The sequence below is a fragment of the Mirounga angustirostris genome, unplaced genomic scaffold (genome assembly GCF_029215605.1).
Source record: "Mirounga angustirostris isolate CCGP_5_RB_7025 unplaced genomic scaffold, mMirAng1.0.hap1 SCAF_9, whole genome shotgun sequence".
Taxonomy (NCBI): Eukaryota; Metazoa; Chordata; class Mammalia; order Carnivora; family Phocidae; genus Mirounga; species Mirounga angustirostris.
The window spans coordinates 21755660-21780750 of NW_026991717.1; the positions used below are offsets into that span (position 1 = coordinate 21755660).

General features: G+C 38.5%; 1 protein-coding gene across 1 annotated transcript in view; it reads right to left on the reverse strand.

Annotated features, from left to right (window-relative positions):
* Nucleotides 1-1495: 1495 nt before the first annotated feature.
* The window catches only part of TRPM1 (transient receptor potential cation channel subfamily M member 1), a 78943-nt gene continuing 55347 nt past the window's right edge, over nt 1496-25091 (reverse strand). Inside the window, exons 24-26 of the mRNA XM_045901700.3 lie at nt 23680-23882; nt 22910-23042; nt 1496-3328 (exon numbers count right to left, since the gene is read on the reverse strand). Coding sequence (XP_045757656.2) covers nt 2056-3328; nt 22910-23042; nt 23680-23882 — 1609 coding nt within the window. The 3' untranslated portion in view covers nt 1496-2055. The remainder of the gene's footprint in view (nt 3329-22909; nt 23043-23679; nt 23883-25091) is intronic.

Here is a 25091-nt window from a genome sequence, read left to right on the forward strand (position 1 = left end):
GGTTCTGAAATTCCACCATTAGAATGTATTTCCTTGGGTCTAAATATCACATCCCTTTCAGCCAACACCTCTACAGGAGGCAGATGTCACAAATCTCATGAGACTTACGGGAATGTACTTGGCCCCATGGCAGGGTAGCAGAGACCTCAGAAAGGGAGGGGGGAAGCTGTGGAATGGCGAGGTGGGAGTTCCAAAGATAAGCTTTGCCTTCTTCACACCCACTCTGTTGAGCAGTCATAGGTTTTCCAGCTTATTCTGAGAAACCTTTTTTCCTAGAATGTGGCAAAGTGCTGAAAGATTTCTTGGCACCAAAAGGAAAGATTTAGGAATGAGGTAAAATGTAATGGGTTAAGCATTGGCTAAAATAACACATGTGGCGGGATTGAGTAAACAGTCTCCATGTAGTAGTAGCTTTATTTATTAAATAAATATTATCATTTCTTACATTTCAAAGCCCATCATCCACGCAGAGTTATCCAGTGCTCTTTGATAAATTCAGCCCAGTTCAGGGATTCAGACCTGATTATTAAAAACTTCAGTCTGGGGTGCCTGGGTGGCTCAGATGGTTGAGCGTCTGCCTTCGGCTCAGGTCATGATCCCAGGGTCCTGGGATTGAGCCCCTCGTAGGGCTCCCTGCTCAACGGGGAGTCTGCTTCTCCCTCACCCTCTGCCTCTCCCCCCTGCTCATGCGCTTTCTCTCTCTATCTCTGTGTCTCAAATGAATAAATAAAATCTTAAAACAAACAAACAAAACTTCAGTCTCATTTAGTTGTTAACTATCTCTGATCACTATCTTTATAACTAACATAACTATATAACTGGCATGACTACAGTGAATCTCTCTCTCTCTCTCTCTTTCTCTTCCCTTGCCAGTTTATGACAATGTGACAGTCTGGGTCTCACATGAATGGGTGTAGTGGTTATTTTGTGGTTATCCCCATTTCTGTCTGACCTGCGTCCCCCCATGAGGCACTTCAGTAAAGTAGCAGTCGGCATGTAACTCCAGGCATGAGGCTGGCCTTCTCCGTGTGCTCCAGAGACCCTTGAGTCCTCCCAAGAGATGCTTTGCGAGATGGTAAGGGCCCACGATCCAACTTTTAACCTCTATGAGTGTTGGTGGCCTCTGCACTAGCCAGAGAAGGTCCCTTTCTGCCCCTCTCTGCCCCTGTTTGTATAGTCAAGAGTAGGGGTGACATTAAGGGCTCTAGAGAGTGGCCCCTGACCTGAGCTTGGGTGGCTCAGCCGTCTGATGGGTGTTTGAACTTACAAGTTGAAGCATAACACCTTGTATTCTCAGCCATGAATGGTCTCCTCTATTCTCAACAGTTCCACCTTGATGATGTATCTTTCAGGTTTTAGCCACAGCTTTGCACAAACCATTGAATAGGCAGAGGTACAATTTATTTGTGTTTGCAATCAAGGACTCAATGACAACAGGAAAATGCACATTGGATACTTTATTTTTACACATTAATAAAACTCCTGGTCCCCCTTAACTATGTGTTATCTTTGATATAATCGTGTATTTTTGCTTCCACTGTGTAATTATAAAACATAAAACATTGAAACAGAAAACAAAAACCCATAAAAAATATGATGCTGATGGTTCCTTTCCACTCCTTACTTCTTGCACCTCACAATTTTGTTTTTCTTCTTCCCCTTCTTTTTTTCATGTTTGCTTTCTCTTTAATTTCTCTTTTTACATAGCTGTTTACTCCTTTAGTAACCTATTGGTGGCACCCAAAGGCATTTCTTAGGCTACTTGGCGGAAGTAAAGAGAAATAAAGAGATTGTAGAATCGTTTACTGATTAAGTGATTTATTTCAACTGGAGTACTGTCACTTTCATCTGATCCTACTCCAACTAAACACAACCTAAGTTTCCTAACATATGCTAGCAAAATATTACTTTACATTTAGTGCATTCAATTTTAAATCTTAAGTCCAAATTGCCAAACATTTTTAATGAAAATGTTTCCAGAAATTGATGATATTTAGATGACCAAGATGGTATTCATCAGTGGTTTTGATTTAAAAGTCAAAGAAACAGAACATGTCAACTTTGAGTTTCTGTGGAAGTTTTCTCTTGCCTGGGCTTCTGTTCTTCTGTTGTAATCCCAGACACAACTGCTAAGTTACTTACGCTGCCAGCGTGTCCAGGTCTGTCTGGTTTGTCCTGACTGGCTTTAGCTTTCCTAGGATGGCCGTGTAAACTTTTTGACCTTAAAGATGGGAATCCCAGAGTTTGGTCTGGTTTCACAGACAGTAAATTTTCCTTTTCAGTTCTGTCAGTGACAGCTAGAGATAAACGAGAGATCTGAGGGACTCTTTCAGACACACAGTTTTCATCTTCGGTGTCTGCGAATTGCTCTTTATGCTCGGCTTGCATTGCAGCTTCTGACACAATGTAAGGGATGTCGGTACTGCGAGAACGTGTGATCTTTTGAACTTGATACTTCCATTCTGTTGTCCACTGTTGAACTGTAGAGGGGCGTGCTGGGTCCATGATTGAACTGTACTCTGTGCTCCAGTTGTTAACCCCACTGACCAGCTTTCGTCCCCGGGAATATACAAAGCTTCTGGACTTCATTGTTTTATAAGCACTGAACGTTTCATCAGGATGATAGCGTGTCAACTTTGCTTCTTCCAGGGGATAGGAAATTGTGCCTTCTATGTGTGGTGTTTCCACTGTGAGCTGTGGGTTTTGAAAATCCGATTTGTTCTGTCCATGCATAACATCTGTTTGATTTACACTTGGGGGAACAGCTTCTTCCCGTTTAGAGTCGGCCTGCCTTCTATCATCTTCGGCTGAAATCCCAATATCTGGACCTAATGTCAGCTCTGAAGAGTTCTTGACACTGTCTAATGCAAGTTGACTGCAGTCTGGTGTTGCTGGTGGGCTTGTGCTGGATAAAAGGTGAAGGCTGCCCTGACGCTCTGGTATCAGATGCATTTTTGACTCCTTCTCTTCCTTCATTCGGAAGGAACAGGCTTTTTTCCTGAATCCTGTCCCTGGTGGCATGGAGAGAGAAGCATCCTCATAGAGCAACTCCTCTCCATTAAAATGGTATCTATACATGCTGTAGCCATCAGAGCTATTGATACTGCTTTGTCTTAGAAGATAAGTTGCATCACATTCAGAAGAAGCTCGGGACCGTGTCTGTATCAGGTCAGACTTGTCAATTCCCGCGAGATTTTCAAGAGCATTCACCATTCTGTTAGACAATTCCTCCAGCTGGGAAAGTCGAATGTCAACCGTCTGCAGGGAAGTTTTCATAAAATTTTCTCTTTCGTTGATCTCTTCCAATCTTATTGACATGTTTTCAACTCTGGTGAACACAGAGGGATGGATTTATTAAGCTGAGATTAACTGAATATTAAAAACAAAAGTATAATGTTATTATTGTTATGTGATTTTCAGGTCTTTTGAGAATCATGGAGCTCATTGGGCATGTTTTCAAACTTCATACTACTTCATACTTCAAACTACTAAAAATGACTGTGAGGAGTATCAGAAAGTAATAGAATTACAGTTAACGCATACAGTGCATATTATTTACCATTCATGGCTCCAAGTGTCTTATGTATTCATTAATAAGTACTTACTGAGGTACTATTCTAGGCTGGTTTAATCCTCATAACAGCCTTATAAGGTAAGCACTATTATCATCCCCATTTTAATGAGGAAATCAAGTCATCGTGTAAATAATTTGCCCAAAGTCACATGGCTGGTAAGCAGTGGGGCTGTACAATTTGAATGCACACAATCTATTCTAGCATTTGCTCCAGCTTTTGTCTCTTAGCTGGTACATCGCATTGCCTCTGAGAATAAAGGAAGATACTAGCACTTAGGTTTTTGAGGCTTGATTATAGCTGTCAGCAATTAATGGTTATAATGATAAAACTAATTAAAGTCCTTATTTGAAGTTCAGGGGATTCAAACGACGAATTGTTAGTAATTAAGTACAGATTATCAGACGGTTTACTTAAGGGACAAAAGGTCATTTAATTATCTGAAGAATGCCACTAACTTTAAATTGCTCATTATATTTAATAATTAGTATTCCCTTAATGGGTGTTTAAAAAAAGACCATGGTAGATTATAAATATCTGCTGTTAGATTTTTAACTGCTAGAAGATCAGGCAACAACTTATGAAACCATAATGTTGTCTGAACTAAAACCTGCTGGTATAGACTATGTTTTATATTTCAAGAATACGTACAACATGAATTTTTTCAACTGGTTTGTGAAATTTAACTCTAAGAGGCAGTGAGGTATGCCCAGGACCTAGCACTGCCTTCTAAAAGGTGAATTGAGGGCACCTGGGGTAGCTCAGTTGGTTGAGAGTCTGACTCTTGGTTCTGGCTCAGGTCATGATCTCAGGGTCATGAGCTCAAGCCCCTCCTCAGGCTCACACTCAGCAGGGAGTCTGCTTGGGATTCTCTCTCTCCCTCATTCCGCACTCACATGCGCGTGTGCTCTCTCTCTCAAAAAAAACAAAAAACAAAAAACTTAAAAAAATAAAAATAAAAGTTGAATTTGCCCCCCAGGACATGGTGGGGTTGGGCAGTGGGGATCACGGCTCCCAGCTGGAAGCCTCTGGGCCCTCTGAACCAGTGGTATGGGGGGCCATTCCGGCAAGTTCATCCCTGGGTGAAGACCAATACTTCGGTCTGATTCTGTCATGCTTTGTTTTCTCCCACCTTCCGATCTTTTCTAAGAAACATACTGGCAGTCTCCAGGGTCACCCAGTTTGCATTGAGTCTGTTTCTAGCAGATCTTTGCTACCTTCTTACATATCCTTATAAATCCTTTCACTTGTTCTCCTTGCTTTCCTCTTACCTACTTCCTGAGCACCCACTGCTCTTTTCTACACTAAGTTTCTGCTCTCTGACCACGTCTCCTGAGCTTTCCTCACCCCCCTGCTACCTCTGTGGTTACCCTTCCCTGCATTCTCCCAGCGCTGCTTTTGCCAAGCTGCGCTTCTGTTGGTCACATTGACAGCCACGCTCTGATGTGTGGGAGGGTCCTTGGCTTCTATTCTTAACTTTTTTTGTGGGGAAAAGACTATTTATATGTCCCCTAGGAAACCACATCATTTTAGCAGGAAGGGTCTGGCTTCCTGGAAATTTGCCACCAGGAGGACCAAGTTCACTGTGTATGAGAAGTCCTGACTTCCATACCATACATACTACATGTTCTAAGGGTTCTTTCTCCTCTTGCATTTCGGGGACCAACAGAACGTTAGCTATTAATTTACATTACTTCAAGTAAGACTTGATTTTCTCCGTTAAATGTCATGCCTCCTTGCTTACTTCAAATCTGTTACCCTCGATGATTCTTTTTGTGTTAAAATCCACACTATCCTCTGTCAAGTCAGACTTGAGATCCTTTAATAAATACTACATTAAGAGATAATGCAAACTCTGAAAAATAAATACACTCTTAAAATATAAATATCTTTCCTCCCAAATCTTTTATAATTCTCTGCCTATGTTTTTCCTGTATTACCTAATTCAGATAACAGCATGGCCAGCCACTCATACATAAAAAGGAAATTTGCTATTTGTGACAGCATGGATGGACCTAGAGGGTGTTACGCTCAATGAAATAAGCCAGACAGAGAAAAACAAATACCCTATGATTTCACTCATATGTGGAATCTAAAAAACAAAACCTGTGAACGAACAAACAGTAAAACAGAAACAGACCCCTAAATAAGACAACAAACTGGTATTACCAGAGGGGAGAGGGAGGGAGGATGGGCAAAATGGGTGAAGGGGAGGGAGTGGGAGGTGCGGGCCTCTGGTTATAGAATAGGTCAAGGAGATGAAAGGTACAGCATCGGGAATATAGTCAGTGGTGTTATACTAGTGTTGTGAAATGACAGATGGTAGCTACATTTGTAATGAGCATAGCATAAGGTACAGACTTGTCAAAACACCATTGTACACCTGACACTAATGTAACACTCTGTGTCAACCACACTTCAGTAAAAAAAATAAAATAAAAAGGAAATCTCAAAGTCATCTGATCCTTAAGTCTCCCTTACTGCACTCTGTCTCCCCACTTCTCTAACCCCCCAGCCCCTGCATTGAATAAACTACCAAGCCCTGCGGTAGGACTCCTCTGTGGCAGTCTCTAAATCTCCTCCCATTCCTACTGCCACTTCCTTAATTGAAACTATGGAGGAAACGATGTTTCACAATGTGGCTTAGATTAAGAAAAATGATCAGATGCTTATTTCAAGCCTGTAAACAGCTGCAGCGTTGGAGACAACAAAGTTTAAATGTTATGCCAAATCAAGGGACACTGTATTGGTTTTTTTAGTATGTGTGAAAGGAGAAAGAAATACATGAGTTTAAGTTCACTTATATCTGAAATGATGAACAAAAAGGATGGATAATAAACCATCTCCTGTGCTAGCCATATTTTGTGACTTCCCTCAATTACTTAAGACATTTCACAGAGCTTGACATCCCTACAAAGAGTGATTTCCATTTCAGATGCGGAAAGACAGGCTAGCTAGGAAACACTTTGACAAGAGTCCCAGATCTGTTCACATACTGAGTGGCAGGAAAACACACAAGAGAAGTCTGTCATTTCTGATAGAGCTCACAGCAAAACATGAACTCTCTTACTTTCTAAGTCTTAATCCTGCTTTCCTTTCAGCATGGAGTGAAGTATTTTTCAGCATAGCACAGAATACAAAGGTATTCTAAGGCTAAGTGATTTGCTCTTCAAGACATATTTCTCACATGCCATATTTCCAATTTCATATGTTCCTTTTTTAATTTTTCTTTTAGAAATTTTCATACAGTAACTTGTTTTATTTCTTTCGGTTTTCAGTTGTATGAATCACCCATTGTGTAACTTTAAGATGTCAAGTGTATTGATACATTTATATATGGCAACATGATTACCACTGTAGTGTCAGCTAACACCTTCATAATGTCACATAATTAGCCTTTATTTTTTGTGGTGGGGATAATTAAGATCTAGTCTTTTAGCAATGCTTAAGTTAATAATACAGTATTTTTTACTATAACCACTATGAGGTACATTAGATCTCCAGGGCTTACTTATCTACTGGTTGCAACATATCCTCAATTCCCATGGTAACACCTGGGTAGCTACCATTCTACTCTCTGTTTTTATGACTTTAGCTTTTTCTGATCCCACATATACATGAGATCATATAGCATTTCTCTTTCTCTGGGCGACTTATTTCACATAAGCATAATGTCCTCAAGATCCATCCGTGTTGTCACAAATGGCAGGGTTTCCTTCTTTCTCGTGGCTAAATAATATTCCATTGTATATATAAACCATGTCTTCTTTATCCATTCATCTGTTGTGGACACTTGGGTTGTTTCTATATCTTGGCTATTACAAATAATGCTGCAATAAACCTAGGAGTACATATATCTCTTGGATGTCCTGTTTTCGTTTCCTTTGGATATATACCCAGGAGTAGAATTACTGGATCATCTGGTAGTTCTATTTTTAAATTTTTGAGGAACCTCCATATAGTTTTTCATAGTGGCTGAACCAGTAAGCTTTCATTTCATATCTACAGAATACAGTAAGTGCATGTTTAACTTTATAAGAAACTGCCAAACCATTTTTCAGAGTGGCTGCACCATTTTATAGTCCCACCAGCAGTGTAGGAGAGTTCCACAAGCTCAGTGTCTTTGTTGGCACTGAGCTTGTGAACTTGGTATTATCAGTATGTTTTTATTTTAACTATTGTAATATGTGTGTAGAGTTATCACGGTTTTAATTTGTATTTCACTAGTAGATAATAATGTTGAGCATCTTTGTATGTGCTTATTTGCCAAATTTAAGTCTTTTCTGGTGTGTCTATTTTCATCTTTTGCCCATTTTTAAAATTGGGTCATTTTCTCCCATATTATTGAGTTTTGAATTTTAGAAGAGTTATAGAATTTTAAGTTCCAGAAGTTTAAGACTTGTAGTATGTTGTTCAATAGCAGTGGTAGAGTGGACATCCTTGCCTTGCTCTCAATTTTAGGGGAGTAACCATTCAGTCTTTTACCATGTTAGCTGTGGCTTTTTTATAAATGCCATTTATCAGATTGAGGAAGTTCCTCTCTGTTCCTGGGTTGCTGAGAATTTTCTGTTTTTTGGTTTTTAATTTAATTTTATTCTTTCTTTAAAAAAAACAAACAGGAATGGATGTTGAATTTTGTGGAAATATTTTTTTTCTTCACCAGTTGATATTATCATGTTTTCTTTCAACTGTTAATGTAATGGATTACATGGATTTTCAAATGTTGAACATCCTTTCATTCTTAAGACAAACTCTACCTGGTTGTGGCTAGACTCAACTTGCTAATATTTGTTGTGAAGTTTTATATCTATGATCATAAGATCTATAGTTTTCTTTTTTAGTTCTGTCTTTGGTTTTTGTGTCAGGGTCATGCTGGCCTCAGAAATAATTTGGAAAATGACAATATCATTTACTATATAGATCTTATAGTGGTTGTTCTAGGGACTACAAGGTGATAGTAACATTTCACAGTCTATTTAGCATCAATATTTTACCACTTCAGTTGGATGTAAAAACATTACCACCATATGGGTCCATTTTCTGTCCACCCCTTTATGCTTTGGTTGTCTTAGATATTAACATAGACACGTATTGAAAACCCCAACATTCCTTCATTCCTGATGTTCCAAGTTTACTTCTGGTATAGATTCTTCTGTCTGAAGAATCTCTTGTAGTAATCTTTTAGACCCCAACTGCTAACAATGAATTCTCTAAGAAGGTCTTTATTTCATATTCATTCCTGAAGAATTTTTGTTGGATATAGAATTTTGGGGTTGACAGTTCTTTTTTCAGCCTTAAAACCATGATGCTGCTTTTTCCTGGCCTTCTTGGTTTCTCATGAGAAATCTGCCCTTATTTCAATAGCTGTTCCCCTATAAATAATGTCATTATATGTAATTTTTTTTTTGTCTTTTGTTTTCAGAAGATTCTAACATGTACCTGGGTGTGGATTTCTTTGAGTTATTCCTGTTTGCGGTTTGCTAAATTTCTTTAATGTGTAAATTTATGTCTTTCACCCAATTTGGGAATTTTTCAGTTATTATTTCTTAAAATATTATTTTCTGCATCACATTTTTTCTCTTCTCCTACTGAGACTCTGATGGCACAGTGTTACACCTTTTGTTATTGTCCCATAGTTCCATGAGGTTCCTTTTTTCCCCCAGTTTACTTACTCTCTTTAGCTCAAATTAGGTAACTTCTACATATATATCTATATATACCTATATATAGATATAGATATATAGATAAATCTCTCTCTCTCTCTATATATATATCTTCAAGTTTACAGATTCCTTCCTCTGTCATCTCTATTATGCTATTGAACCTAGCCAGTGAAATTTTAATTTCACTTATTGTATTTTCAGTTCTAAACTTTTCATTGGTTCTTCTTTATATCTTCTATTTTTTCTAAGACTTTCTATTTTTCCATTAGTTTTAACATTCTTTGCAATTTTGTTCAAGCAGTTTTATAACAGTTGCTTTAAAATCTGTCAAATAGGGATACCCGAGTAGCTCAGTTGTTAAGCGTCTGCCTTCGGCTTAGGCTCAGGTCATGATCCTACTGTCCTGGGATGGAGGCCCACATGGAGCCCCACATCGGGCTCCCTATTCAGTGGGAGGTCTGCTTCTCCCTCTCTCACTCTCTCTGCTTGTGTTCTCTCTCTCACTGTGTCTTTCTCTGTCAAATAAATAAATAAAATCTTAAAAAAAAAATAAAGTCTGTCAAATAATTCAAACATCTTCACTACCTTGGCCTGACATTTATTGATTTTTTTTTCACCAGGTAAACTGAGATTTTTCTGAATTCTTCATATTCTAAATTATTTTACATTATATCATGGACATTTTGAATATCATGTCATGTGACAGAGTCTTGTATAAATCCCATGAAAAATGTTGATATTTTTCTTTTAGCAATTGACTGACCTAGTTAGGTTCGAGCTGCAAGTTCCACCATGATTTTTGTGGGCTGTGGTCCAATTTCAGTTCAATTTTCAAAGACTTGGCAGTGCTTTTGGAATCTGTCCTGTGTATGTATAGCCCAGTGATCAGTTTGGGACCTTGGTAGTGGTCTATTCATTAGTTCAGTACTCAATGCCTTTGAGATCTTTCTTCTTTCTTAATACAGGCGTTCACTGTTATAATTATTTTGAGTACCGTTTTTGCTGCATTGTATAAGTTTTGGTTATGTTGTGTTTTCATTTTTATTCATGAAGTATTTTCTTTCTTTTCTCTTAAAAAATGTTAAATTGTGGTAAAATACATATAATATAAAATTTACCATCTTAACTATTTTTAAATGTACATTTCAGTGGCATTTAGTACATTCACACTGTTGTGAAGCCTCAAAGTACTTTCTAATTTCACTTGTGATTTCTTCTTTGACTGATTGGTTATTTAGGACTGTGTTGTTTAATTTTCATATATTCGTGAATTTTCCAAATTTCCTTTTGTTATTAATTTATCATCTTATTTCAGTGTGGTCAGAGAACACACTTTGATTAATTTCAGTCTTTTAAAGATTTGTTTAGATTTGTTATATGGTCTAACATATGGTCTATCCTGGATAATGTTCCATATGGTCTTGAGAAGAATGTATATTCTGCTGTTGTTGAGTAGTGTTCTGTTAGGTTGAATTGGCATATAGTATTATTCAAGTCTTTTATGTTTTTATTATCTTCTTTCTAGTTGTCCTATTATTAATGTAAATGAGATATTAGAGTCTCCAACTATTATTGTAGAACTGTCTGTTTCTGCCTTTAATTGTGTCAGTTTCTGCTTCATATATTATGAGGCTCTGCTATTAGGTGCATATATGTTTATAATTATTCTATCTCCTAGATAGACTGACCATTTTATCATGATTTAATGTCCTTTTTTGTTTCTAATAACAATTTTTGTCTTAAAATCTATTTTGTCTGATATTAGTATACCCACCACAGCTATACTAATGTTTTTAAAGACTTATTTATTTGAGAGAGAGAGAGAGACAGAGAGAGCAAGAGGGAGGAAGGGCAAAGGGACAGGGAGAAGGAATCTCAAACAGACTCCCCACTAAGGGTGGAGCCTGATGTGGAAGAATTTACACCTATCATTTTACTATTCGTTTTCCACATGTCTTATGTCTTTTTTTGCTCAATTCCTCCATTACTACCTCCTTCTGTGTTAAATAGACATTTTCTAGTGTACCTTTTTAATTCCCTTTCCATTTCTTTTATTATATATTTTTGAGTTATTTTCTTGGTGGTTGCCCTAGAGACTGCAATGAACATCTTATGAGACTGACGTGCTGCCTACTGCGCTAAGAAGGCACCTTACAATGAACATCTTAATTTATGACAGTCTAATTCAGATTAATGTCAATTTAATTTCAATAGTATACAAAAATTTGCCTTTTTAAAGTTTATTCCTTCTTCCTCTACTTTATGCTGTTATCACAGATTGCACCTTTATATGTTTTGTGCCCATCAATATAGACTTGTAATTATTGCTTTTCTGCAGTTATCTTTTAAATTATATAGAGAATAAAAAGAAGTTACAAACAAAAAAATACATTTATAATGTCTTTTATACTTATGTATGTAGTTACCTTTACTAGTGCTCTTTATTTCTTCATGTAGATTTTAGTTACTGTCTGGTGACCTTTCATTTCTGCCCAAAGGACTTCTTAGTATCTCTCCTAAGGCAGGTCTAGTAGCAACAAATTCTTTCAGTTTTTGCTCTCTGGGAAAATCTTAATTTCTCCTTCATTTTTTGAAACACTGTTTTGCTAGATATAGTATTCTTGGTTGATAGTATTTTTCTCTCAGCACTTTAAATATTTCATCCTACTCCTTACTGACTCCCTGATTTCCAATGAGAGGTAAGCCTTTTATTTTATTGAGGCCATTTTGTATGTGATGAGTTCCTTCTTTCTTGCTGCTTTCAAGATTTTTTTCCTTTGGCTTATGACAGTTTGAATATGATTTGAATAAGTGTGGATGTCTTTGAGTTTATTTTACTTGGAGTTCATTAAATTTCTTATATGTGTAGATTCATATTTTTCATCAAATTTGGGGAGATTTTGGCCTTTATTTCTTCAGATATTTTCTGCCACTTTCTCTTTTGTCTCCTTCTGGCACTCCCATCATGTGTATGCTGTTATGCTTATGGTGTTCCACAGGTCTCTGAGACTCTGTTCATTCTTTTATATTTCTCTTCCTTAGACTGGATAATCTCAACTTATCTTCCAGTTCACTGATTCTTTCTTCCACCTGCTCAAATCTGATTTTGAGACTCTATAGTAAAATTTTCATCTCAGTTTTTGTACTTTACAATTCCAGAATTTGTTTGGTTGTCCTTCTCCTTCTCTTTCTCCTTCCCCTCCTCCCCCCCCCGCCTCCTTCTCTTCCTCCTCCTCCTCCTTCTACTTCTTCCTCTTTTTAAACATAATTTCTGTCTCTTTATTCATATTCTCTATATGGTGAGACATCATTCTCATACCTCCCTGTAAATCTTTAGAGATGGTTTTCTTTAGCTCTTTGAATGTGTTTAAAATAACCGATTTAAAGTCTTTGTCAGAAAGTCCAATATCTGGGATTTCTTAGGGCCAGTTTTTTTTTTTTTTATTGCCTTTTCCCTAGGTGTGGACCTTACTGTCTTGTTTCTTTGCATGTCTTTTTATTTAAAACTGGGCATTTTGAGTAATATAGCATGGCGACTCTGGAAGTCAGATTCTCTCTCCTCCCCAGGGTTTGTTATTATTGCTTCATATTGTAGTAGTTTTTGCTTATTTAGTAATTTTTCTGAAATGATTCTATAAAGCTGTATTCTTTGTTGTGCGTGGTCACTGAAATCCTGTTCTTTTAGCTCAGTGGTCAGCTGATGATTGAACAGAGATTTCCTTCAATCTCTGGAATAAAAAAATTTCCCAGTCTTTGCTGAGGAGCTCTGTGCAAGCACATCTTCAACACTCATCCAGAGTTTGTATCTTTGTCTTAGCCTTCACTTCCTATTTGCACAGAGACTTTAGGTCAGCTAGAATTGGAAGCTTTCTGCCTTCTCAGGTATTTTATGAGCATGTGCACAGCTGTATGCATGCACATGGCCTTCTAGATTCCCAGGAATATGTCAGAGCTTTTCAAAGTCCTATGGATATCTCATTTCCCAGCCTTTTCTCTGAAGCTTTTTGGTTAGTCTCATTTGCCCCAATTCTGTTATTTATCACCTGGGGAGTAGGGACTAAAACATTTGCCTGTAAATGTTTTTGATGAATGCCCTCTCCCCATCCCCACCTCTGGCTAGCAGTTTTAGCACTGGGCTAGTTCCAAGTCAGGGGAAATTAAGACAAGTCTTGTAAGCCAGTCTTTTAGGGGGTCACCAGATGGGTCAAGACAAAGAATTACAATTCTTTGTGGACGAGGTCCTTTCTGCTTCCACTGGTACCAGGAATTCGGAATGTTATTTTCATGGCTGCCACTGAACTGAGGAGTGGGGGATGGGACTAGGTAAATTGAAACACCACAAAGCTCACTTAAGATAAAAAGATTCAGGGGTGCCTGCGTGGCTCAGTCAGTTAAGCATCTGCCTTCAGCTCAGGTCATGATCCCAGAGTCCTGGGATCAAGCCCCACATCAGGCTCCCTGCTTAGCAGGGAGTCTGCTTCTCCCTCTCCCTCTGCCTGCCACTCCCCCTGCTTGTGCTCTTTCTCTCTCTCTCTGTCAAATAAATAAAACCTTAAAAAAAAAAAAAGAAAAAAAGATTCAGCTATGTTTCTTGAATAAGCACTCCACAAATTGTTGCAAGCCATTGGTTCATTTCCATCTTTATAAAAAGTTTGATTCTGAAAGTTTTGCCAGTTTTATGGAGGGATGGAATCCAAGAGTTCCTTACTCTGTCATTTTTTTGTTCACTTTGTCACCCTCAGTGCTTTAGGTACACTAATAAGGAGCAGAACCACACACACACACACACGCACACACACACATGCATGCACACATGCACACACATACACATACAAATACAGTTTGGGGGTGAGCTCTAAAGTTCATAAGCAACTTCATAGGGTTACTTTCCCCAGCTCATCCCTCTCTATAATCTGCTTGGTATTTCCAGTACCCTGGAGCTCCCTCTTTCCAACCTCCAATCAGAAATCTGGGGCTTTAATCCACTCTGCCCTGCACTTCCACACCTTCCAGGGCCAAGTGGCAGGAGGACAGAGACAGAGCAAAAAGCAGTAATTGGCCCCACCCTCTTGATTCTTGATGCAATAGGTAGGGACTTCAATAGACCACTGGATCTCCTACAATTGACTCAGTTAGGGGAACAATAGGAAGGGAAAGAGGACACTCCTGGAATAAGCAGGATAAGGTCTCAGTATAATTTTCTTTAATATTAAAAGAGATATGACCTCATATTTTACCCCAGGGTGATAAAGCAAAAAGTATTAGCTGTTAGGAATAACCTCTTTGCCTCCAATGGCTTCTCGCTCCAATCTAAAATATTAACACAGGTACCCAATCATGTCATTCCTTGCTTAATGACAGCAGCAGCTTCTCAAAACACTTAAGATTAAAAGCCAAATTTATTGCAATGTCGGGTACCAAGGAGTGTGTTAAAAAGAAAACTTAGGGGTGCCTGGGTGGTTCAGTCAGTTAAGCATCTGCCTTCGGCTCAGGTCATGATCTCAGGGTTCTGGGATCGAGCCCTGCATCAGGCTCCCTGATCAGTGGGGAGCCTGCTTCTCCCTCTCCCTCTCCCTCTGCTCCTCCCTCCACCCCCGCATGCTCTTGAGCTCTCTCTCTCTCTGTCTCAAATAAATAAATAAAATCTTAAAAAAAAGATTTCTGTTTCTTATATACATTCAAGACTTTTCAGAATCTGGCCCCCATCCTCCCTTTCTGTTTCATCTTGTTCTTCATCCTCAAATTTGCTTCACAAACATTCCATCACCACCAAAATGGAAAAATAAAATTCTCCTAGAACTTGAGAACCCCAAATGCCAGGGCATTTGATGACCTCAGTTTGAGAAAACTTGTTCTAGAACTTGCTACCTCTGATGTTTGTAGAACCAGATGAATGAAAACTGCCTTGGTGGTGCCAGGGATCCCAGCCATTGTATATAAAATTATGCTGTTACCCTGGCTTCTAGTATTACTTAATTAGATTACCATGACTGCATTGTTTATTATTTTTCAAAATAATATTCATTTTATAAAAGAGGTCAATATTTGCTTTTGACTATTTCAAATCATTTGGTCAAATCATTTATAACTATTATTGTAGTACGACTAGTATTTGACTATTTCAAATCATTTGGTCAAATCATTTGTAACTATTATTGTAGTACGACTAGTATTTGACTTAAAGGGACTATTTCTCTGGATGGTAAGTATTTTTGTTATACAAATGCACTTTCTTAGACTGAAATACTGATTTCTTACCAGATCTACTTCTATCTATTTTTGCCAGTTTGAATTCATGGCTTCTCGTAATTATTTCTGTGTTTGGATTTACATATAGATCACATAAGTAGTTTCACTAGTTTTAATTTTTTTCAATTTAAATTCAATTAGCCAATGTATAGTACATCGTTAGTTTTTTATATGATGTTCAGTGATTCATTAGTTGCGTATAACATCCAGTGCTCATCACATCACATGTACTTCACTAGGTTTTTATTTCATACACTGTGGTAGCATTTACTTCACAGCAAAAATTCTTCCATTTAGAATACTTTTGAAAAGGGCATGAAGGCCCTTTTTCTAACTACAAACATCTGAGTTTCAACTGGCAGGCCAGAAGAACAATTTGTGAGGGCTAGACTTTTATGTCAGAGGAAACTAGAACCAAGTGAAATCTATAAACTGGCTGGGCCTAAAGTAATCATTCTCCTGTCTTTGAATAGAATTTAAGGTGCACTTGATTTATGACAGTATTTCCACTGCCTTTTACTATTTAATGTGTGCCTCCTACTAAAACCACTGGCAACCCAGAACCTAACTTGCTTTATCAGTTCTAGTTAATAACAGTTGTATTTGTCCCCCTCACATTTCTCTTTGTTTGATTCAGAGATTAGTAAAAGGCAAAAGATTTATGCGATCTGAAGATGATTCAGAGATTAGTACAGATTGGCCTACAGTGTTTTCTGTTAAAAGGCCGCATCCCAATGCCCTAATCAGTCTCAAAATCTGGCACAATATAATTCTACTTGTTTTGTAAATTAAGAAAGTTAGAGATAATGGTATCAGATTAGCAATTGACATTGCATATCAGTACTCGTTTTGTTTTAGCTTGTTTTCAAGAAAAAAGAAAGGCTGTTTAGGATCAACATTTTGTCAACTTCAGGATTCTGTTTGAGATGTGCCCCATTCATGTTAGGGATGAAGTGCTCCACCAGCTCCTCTTTATTGTGTATCTGTCACCAGTGACAATAAATAACATCAGCAAGGACAGCAATAACAACAGAAATAGCATGATAGTGTTGTGAGAATTAAGTGAAATCGTGTAAATGAAAGCACTCTGTGAGCTGTAAATGCTATGCAAGTGTAAAATAACATGACCATGTGAAGTAGGTGTGATTGCAAATCTCCAGATGCTTTCATCTGTATCTTCCCTATATCTATTATTTAGGATATTTGGTTTCAGACATCATACTACTAAACCTGAAAGTAGCTTAATTGAAACACATTTTTTGGTTAAGGCATTGTAAATAAAGTTTTGCATTTCATTCAACTAATAGATACAACAATATATAATTTGTGGCACTTTTGTAGTAACTTCTAAGAGAATACCTATATACGGCATAACTTTATTGAGTTTCATAGGTTCTTATCTATTAAATACAAGGTCCAGATTCATGATCTCATGGTAAGAGTCCCTGTGTGTGTTTTCTAAGGGCAGAACTTAGATATTTGGAGTTGTGTAGTATGGTAGTTACCAAAACCTGTTTTAGGTGCAGTTATCTTTTCATGTGCAATCATTACCCTTCACCTGCAAGGCATCTTATAAATTATATGGGAACATTTCCTTAATGATAGAGCTCAATGTTAACCTAAAAACATAATGTTAGTGGAACAACTAGATCCAGTTTATACTTGAAGAAACCCATGTTTCAAGGTTCCGTGGTATTCCATATTGAGTTCTAAGACTATTCTTACCCTGTAATTTTATTCCAGGTCTACAGATCATAAACTTGTCTAATCCAGCCCAAATTTTATATCCAGCTATTTTAATTTCCATCTACTTCTTCATATGAGGCTACCTTTTAAGTTTAGTAATTATAGTGAGAACACTCTGGATGGAACCTGGTTGTGCTTACTTACAGAGTTTTTATATGTGAAAGACTAAACACAGAACAAGACTTAAGCCTTCAATCTTCTGGCTTTCTCATTGTTTTTAATAAGCAAAATACTGAAGACTTACCAAAAGAATATTAAGCTCTCTAGGATTTTAGCTCTAGGCCACATCATTTATATATACCAGCATGGCCACACTTCAGACCTCCTTGGTTTCTAGAACTCAAGTCATCTAAATCATTAGACTTTTCTGGTTGTATTCCACTTTCTGTTCAGGCGAGACTCTGGTCAGCCACTCACTGAAGCTCTTAGTAATATCCTAGGTTCTCTCTCCCTTACTTTCAACATAATAGTGCCCACTCTACTCCTTCCTCTATTGCCACTAGGACTCCACGGCTGGGCAGGGTAAAATGGTGTCTTGAGGCAGTTTAATGTTTATGCTACCATTTACAAACACTAACATCGTTGTGGTATCCCCACTGATTGGTTCTTGGGATCATAGGTCCCTTTCAGCCTCCCTTTTGCTATGCCCCATGCTTCATTCACTAACTGCCTTCTTGCCCTTGGGCTGTAGAGAGTCACCGATGAAGGTCATCGGAGTCACCTTGACTTGGCCCAATACAAAGTCATGCTAGCTGATTTCATATATGTCCTCCCTGTTCCTGCTGAGCAATCTCCTGGCTAACTCCTTTCCTATCATATTTCCCCTAAAGGTGAGCTCAAATCCTCCTCAGTGACTTCAAGTCTGTAATATTGCTCAGGGTACTCTTTCCCCATTCCTATCATTTCTTCCTATGTGTCTGGACTTTCTTTTAGTGTAAAACTCTTGGTCTCTCTCCAGTCCTTTATTTATTCTTGAGGAGGACTGATTTTCTGGTTGGAATTTGGGGGCCAGGACACCAGTTTGTTTTCTCTCTCTCTCTCTCTCTCTGTTTGGGCGCTAGCTGCCTGCAGAGAGCATGGGTTCTCACTTTGTTTTGTTCGTATGGTAAGCTTAGTGGGGAAAGCTGATTCTGCCTGTGAGAACGAAGGCCTGCAGGTGCCTGTGACTGAGTAGCTATGGCTAATTCTGTGAGTTTGGCAACAACTGAACCACATCCTCTAGCACAACATTTATTACTAATACAGCCAATACTATTTTTATCTCTATCTGCCTGATATCTCCATCTGTCCTTGAATTGGCTCTCAAAGTTAGGTAAGGAACAAGATTGTCATTTACTAGAAACATTAAAACTCCCACATTTAATCCCACCTCTTCCCCATAATCCAAGCAACTTTGACTCCTATTAATTTCTAAGATTAAGACATTCAGATGGAATCTTCACCAAACGTCTCTCCCATCACTGTGTGTTTGTCTTTCTTTTTTTTTTTAAGATTTTATTTATTTATTTGAGAAAGAGAGAATGAGAGACAGAGAGCATGAGAGGGAGGAGGGTCAGAGGGAGAAGCAGACTCCCTGCGGAGCAGGGAGCCCGATGCGGGACTCGATCCCGGGACTCCAGGATCATGTCCTGAGCCGAAGGCAGTCGCTTAACCAACTGAGCCACCCAGATGCCCTGTGTGTTTGTCTTTCTATGACCTTGTCTACACCAGAGGAATTACCCACCTCCTTTCTGAGACCCAGCTCTCTTTCAGGTCTCCTTCTACTGATTATCTCATTTCTCTCTTTCTTGTCTTTCTTATTATGGTCTCTGTTACCAGCATCTCTACTTGATTACTCAGGGAAAGGATACCAAATAAGATCTCAAGACCACAAATTGCTGCTTTTCTAATCAAGCCTAGAGGAAACCTAACACCTTAACCCAGATCCACAAATATGACAAGAAACCACTTGACCCAGAGGTTTTGGGGGAATCCATATCTTCTATTATAGGTTTGGCTAGTCTAAGACCCATAGATGCTTAAGTACAAGACCAAGAGCATTTAAAATATATGGTTTATGAATTAGAGCCTGCATACTTGAAAATATCATATATGCAAAATAAAAATTTATGTAAATGGAAGATATGAATGAAGAAGAGATAATAAGGAGGAAATGTATACCATGCATTCCAAAAACCTATAATAATATACCTGTATCAATTAAATATTAAGTTTGGTGTGAAGCTTCCTTGATGCCATGGAAAAAAGGAAAACACACTGGATTACATAATCTCATTGATCAAGAAAAGGAAGTTGAATCTCTGACAAAGTTTTTTTAGAAAAGATTCTTTTCAACTCAGTTGCTCTTGAACCTGTGAACCAAGGGATGCCAAACCACAAAAGGAATGATGTACTCAACAGTGAATTTTCAAGACACACGGAGATGGCCTTCAAGTTCTGATTGATAAAGATACATGTTACTAGGGATTAGCCTGGTATGATGAATATCTAGGTTGACAAATTCTACCTTGGTTGTGCTGGCAGAAGTTATTTGTAAAATGTTCTTCCACAAGCCCTCTTGGTTATCTGATATTAACCTTTCAAGCAAAGAAACAACACCTGTCAACACCTGTCAACACCACCAGTTGTTTTGGTGTTGCTGATATTAAAGATCTTCCTGAGAGTTATGGGTAGCAGAATCATTTGTGTATTGAGACTGTTCCTAGTTGCTGATAGCAAAGTCAAAGTTGCAAACCCAGAGGGAGCATAGTTGACATTCTATTTGATATTCATTAAGGATAGGATGGAAATTTGCATTCAAGTCAGGACATGAACTTTTTAATCATCCATTCATTCAAAAACTCAAGCTCCTGCTGTGTGGAGATGTGCAGGCTTCTTGACATAGTCTAAGGTGTGGGTGGTCAGGGAAGTTTCCCATAAGGAATTGACATTTGAGCAGAGATCCAAAGGATGAGTAGACAGAGGTTACAACATGTGCAAAAACCCCTATGGCAGGAAGGGAGTGGTGGCTTTGAGGAAATGAAAGGAGGCCAACAAGACTGGAGTACCAAGCATGAAGGGAGGACAGTCCAGGGTGAGGCTGGACCTGGGAGCAATGGGAGCCACTGGAAGACTTTTAGCGGGGAGCGATGCAACCAGATTAGAGTCTAGTGAGTGCAAAATGAATTGGAAGAGCAGAAATGATTACGGAGTGCTCAGATGCTCTCAGAGCTCAGAGCACGGAAGAGGATGTCCAAATTTGGGAGGAAAACCATGAGTGCAGTGCCCTAAATCAGCTAAGTGGGCATGCTGGGTGGGGCTTTGGGTTAAATACCCTGCTGCAGGGTTGTGCTAACTAAAAACTGAATCATATTACAAATCTCTGATTGAGGGATTAAATGTTGGATCTCACAAAATGGTGAAGTTGGGTGAAATTGTTAGAATTTCATCTATTACTTTCCAAATGTTAAGGGAAGAGCATGAATTTGGTTCCTGCACGTAAGCCCTCAAAACACCCTGCATGGAGGAGCACAAGTATGTAAACGTCCTGTGTGAACACGTTTGTGAGATTGAGTCATGCAAATTGCTGGCCCAGGTTTTGAAAGGTACCAGACAACAGGGAGGCCAGGCAGGGACTAATGCCAAGTGCACCTTTCATGGAGGCTCACTCCTACCCAGATCCCGCAGATCGAATGGTGCTGGGGATGACAGGAGAATCATCAAATGGCAAATGGTGACATGGAAAATAAAAACAATCCAATATATAAAGAAGATTTTTTAAAAATGGCAGAAATATCTGAGTACTCAAAAATTTGATTTTAAAAGTAATCACTGGTGTTAAATTTAGGTAAAAATAACTAATTTTATTTCTATTCTTCCACCCTCTTTCCTGCTCCTCAGCTGTCCTGGTTAAGGGAGAAGGAAAAGTACCTTCTTCTCAAACCTCCTCCTCCATTTGTCTCCAATATTCACCTGTGATTCAGCCTAGAAAGGGTCAACAAGGGAACCGGAGGGGCAGGAATGTACTGCCATCACTCTTGGAGATCTCAGCCAAGGGAAACGGGAAGTAGATGTTTTTACTGCCCAGCACACTTTCATTCCTATTACGTGTGCACAGAGCCCCAAGAGGAAAATGCAGTTTGGTAGTGACCTGATAACCACATTCTTGGAGGCTTGCTCCAAGAATGGTAAAAATCCAAACAATGCTGGGGGAAGGGCAAAAGGGAAGAGGCAGAGTGAAACAAAACACAATTTCCATTGTAAATTACTGGCTGTGATTAAATCCAAGTTAATGTCTAACTAAAAAGTTGAGATTTTAGATTATAAAATGGGAGTAGCTTATCTTTCTCAGGAAGAAATAATTTTTATATCTTGAAAGCTTAGCAATTACTATTAAGACAGCAAAGATGTATTTAAAAGTTTTTTTTTTTTTTAATGTGCCTTATTAAGGCCAAAAGTTGGTGCAGATAACCCTTGAATTTGGTAGGCTGGATTACAAGGTGACTAGGGCTAGGAGGGGAGAGGGACAAGAGACCTGGAGCTGCCAGGGGCATTGTCTCTCCTGTGGACTGTGGCAGAGTCACTGGCCTGAATGTGCACTTCGAGGTGTACTGTGAATTCTGTTGTAGTTGTTGTGTTCTTGTGAATGTCTTTATGTTTATCAATATATACATGCAGCTGTACCAGGAAACTTTAATTCTGAGTACTGAAGGACAGAATGATAAGCTAGAATCCCCGTAGGCATCATCCTTCTACCTGCAGTGTTGGTTAAACTCTTTGGAACGATGTTTTATCGATTATCACAATCTTTAAATAATAATAATAAAAGCTTACATTGCTTTTATTAAGTGATAAATGTTCTTAAAAATTATATGATTAGAAAAATATAGAGAGTGTAGTTTTATTGTTCCTGTCTACCCTTTGCTGGTTACTCGTTCCCAGCTGCAGGAAGAGCAATACTGAAAAGTTCGGAAAATGTCACCCTTTAATGGCTCTCCCTCACCTGCCTTCATTTGCTCATTCACAGATTCGTGCACACATGTATTCGTTCATTCTACATTTATTAAGCACTACCATATGGATGCTGCTGCTTTTGTTGGGACCGGGGATGCAAAGGTGTGAAAAACACACCCTGCCCTAGTTTAGAAGTTTCCATCCTCATGGGAGACAGACACCTCTGCCTCTCCCGTAGTTCCTGGTCTCATAGAAGCAAAGAGGAGGGAGCCTTTACCTCTGCCCTGCCAGTTTGGGAACGGAGCAACAAGAACATTAAGGTAGGATGGACAGGTCAGTCCCTAGGGGGATACCATCCTTGACAAAGTCAACCACAAGTCAAAAGACCGCTTCCCTAGTATTTACACAGCCTGCAGCTGATTTTTCTCTTCATTGATGCAGGGTATTGCAGTAAAATCTCCCACTCTGGGGGTGGGCAGGAACTGTCAGGGGTTTTTGGTTTGGTTTGGTTTATTTGGGGTCTGGAATTTTTGCAATACATGTCATCGTTCCCTTCTATATACAATTTACAATCACCATTTCACGTTAGATATTTTCACACTATTTCGGGGGGGAAACACGTAAAGAATCCAAAGTTTGAACAAACAAGAGAACCTGGAGTGAACATTTATACGAACGTTGGCATCCCCCTTAGAATGGGGCGGAGGAGCCCGCACACCCTTGGCACTGGCCCCGCCCTGGGCACACCTCTCACAAGTGACACGGATGCGCTCATCGCTGGACGACTGCTGCTCATCCTCCTTCTCCTGGAAGTGCTCCTGAACACACTGCTCCTCGAACTCGTGCAGCCTCTTCAGCTCCTCGTCGCTGAGAAACAGCTCTGCGTGAAGGGAGAACGGTTTGCCAAGTGAGAAATGAGCCCTGTCCATGAAGAATCAATTTAGTTGCGCCATTGCGAATTTCACACCCCAACCGGAATTACGCTCCCTTGCCGGTCACTTGTGGGCAATTCTCTGACTATTCCAATTGTTTATTACTCAAACAGGTTGTAATATGCAGCAATCATCTTTCCGTTGGAGCAAAATGGCTTACTTTTTAACACAAAACAACACTATTATAGCTTTTGCAAGGTGAAACCAAGTACTATTTTCTGGAGAACATTTTGCATGTATTTTATGGAGTCGGGTGGACAGAATTATTTTCCTATCCTCTTGAGATGCAACAAGTGGAAACGTTCTTAAAGGAACATTGAGTTTATATAGAGGAGTCATTTTCAAGAACTCTCTCAATTTCTGATCTCTTCATGAGCAGGCTTTCTGTAACACTAATTACTCATAAACTAACAGAACTGGAATAAAATCAACATAAAATGAGAAGCATTTGTGAAGAACAACAGTTGGACTAGAGTGTTATGTTTTCACACAATTTAAGTAGTTTAGTGAGATTTCCATGAGGGTGTCCAGTTGGAACACTCTTGAAATTCGCCCAAGATAGAAATGAAAGAGTCCTGCACATACTCAGTCCACGATCCTGTTCATCTTGGTCCCCTTCTCTTTTTTTCCTATAGCGGCCACTGAGACGCATAATGATTATATAGATGTGGCTTAAAATGATCATTGGTGGAGGTAGGACTGGCCGGTCATGAAATGTCATTATCAGCTGATATCGCTGGAATTTCCACACCTGGTTGGATATTGACTTTACTTCAAAGAAAGTATTGCTTTAAAAAGAATAAAGATTTAGTTATTTTACTTTTCATTTTGATTTCCCAGGGCAATTGGTCACTCACATTGAAATGAAAATAAACAGTGAAATGGCCTTTTAGTGCCCCTTAGTACTGACTCCTAGATTACCCTTTCGGTTTATCTATCAATGTGGATTATCTACACCCAAGGACATTTTACGCATATAAATAATTAAGAATTAAGTATATTGAAACTGCTGCCTACTGCTCTCTTGAAACACCATACTACAGCCTACTGATTCATATGCTCAGGAAAATTTTATTTCATATTTTTAAAGGTAGGAGCTATTCAGTTAAGCATTTTGAAGTATTTAAACCTGCAATACACTTGAACAAGAGTTTGAACCAGATTCTTTCCAAAGCCCTGGTCAGCTCTAAGATTCTATATTTCTGGGAAGGATTTTTCCCTCATGTTTTTCATCTTAGAAGCTAGAATTTTTTTTGAACATTTATTAAGCACAGTCACATGCTCAACACATCATGCCAAAATGGACAAGTTTTACCAGAAACTTGATTTTATAGTTTAAGCCATGTCTTTCCTAGGCCATTTTATCTTCTATTCTGTAATTAGGAAAATATTTTATATAATTACAGTAATTGTCACAGCTTATGGAATTAACATTGCTTTCTGTGCCTCTGATAATGAATTGAAGGCATGTCTTAATCAAATCTTCCCTACTCCAGGAGACTTTCATCTAAGGAAATATTTTCATTAGATTAAAATACATGTTAAAGTGTTAAAATACTAACCAAGATTAAGTTTAAATGTATTTAAGACAAAGACAAATACCATATGATTTCATTTATATGTGGAATATAAGAAACAAAACAAACAAAGAAAAAACAGAGGAAAGAAAAAACAAAACAACAAACCAGACTCTTAAACACAGAGAACAAACTGGTGGTTGTCAGAGGGGAGGTGGGGGGTGGTGGGTGAAATAGATAAAGGGGATTAAGAGTACACTAATGCATCCTGTTGAGCACTGAATAATGTACAGAATTATTGAATCATTGTACTCTATACCCGAAACTGATACAACACTGTATGTTAATTATACTTAAATAAAAAAATAAAATATTGAACCATTAAAAAATTTTTAAATGTATTTAAGTGTCAACTTTTGATTCATGAATACATGAAGGCTGATTAAGTTTGAATGAAAGAGATTGCAAAAATTCTACACA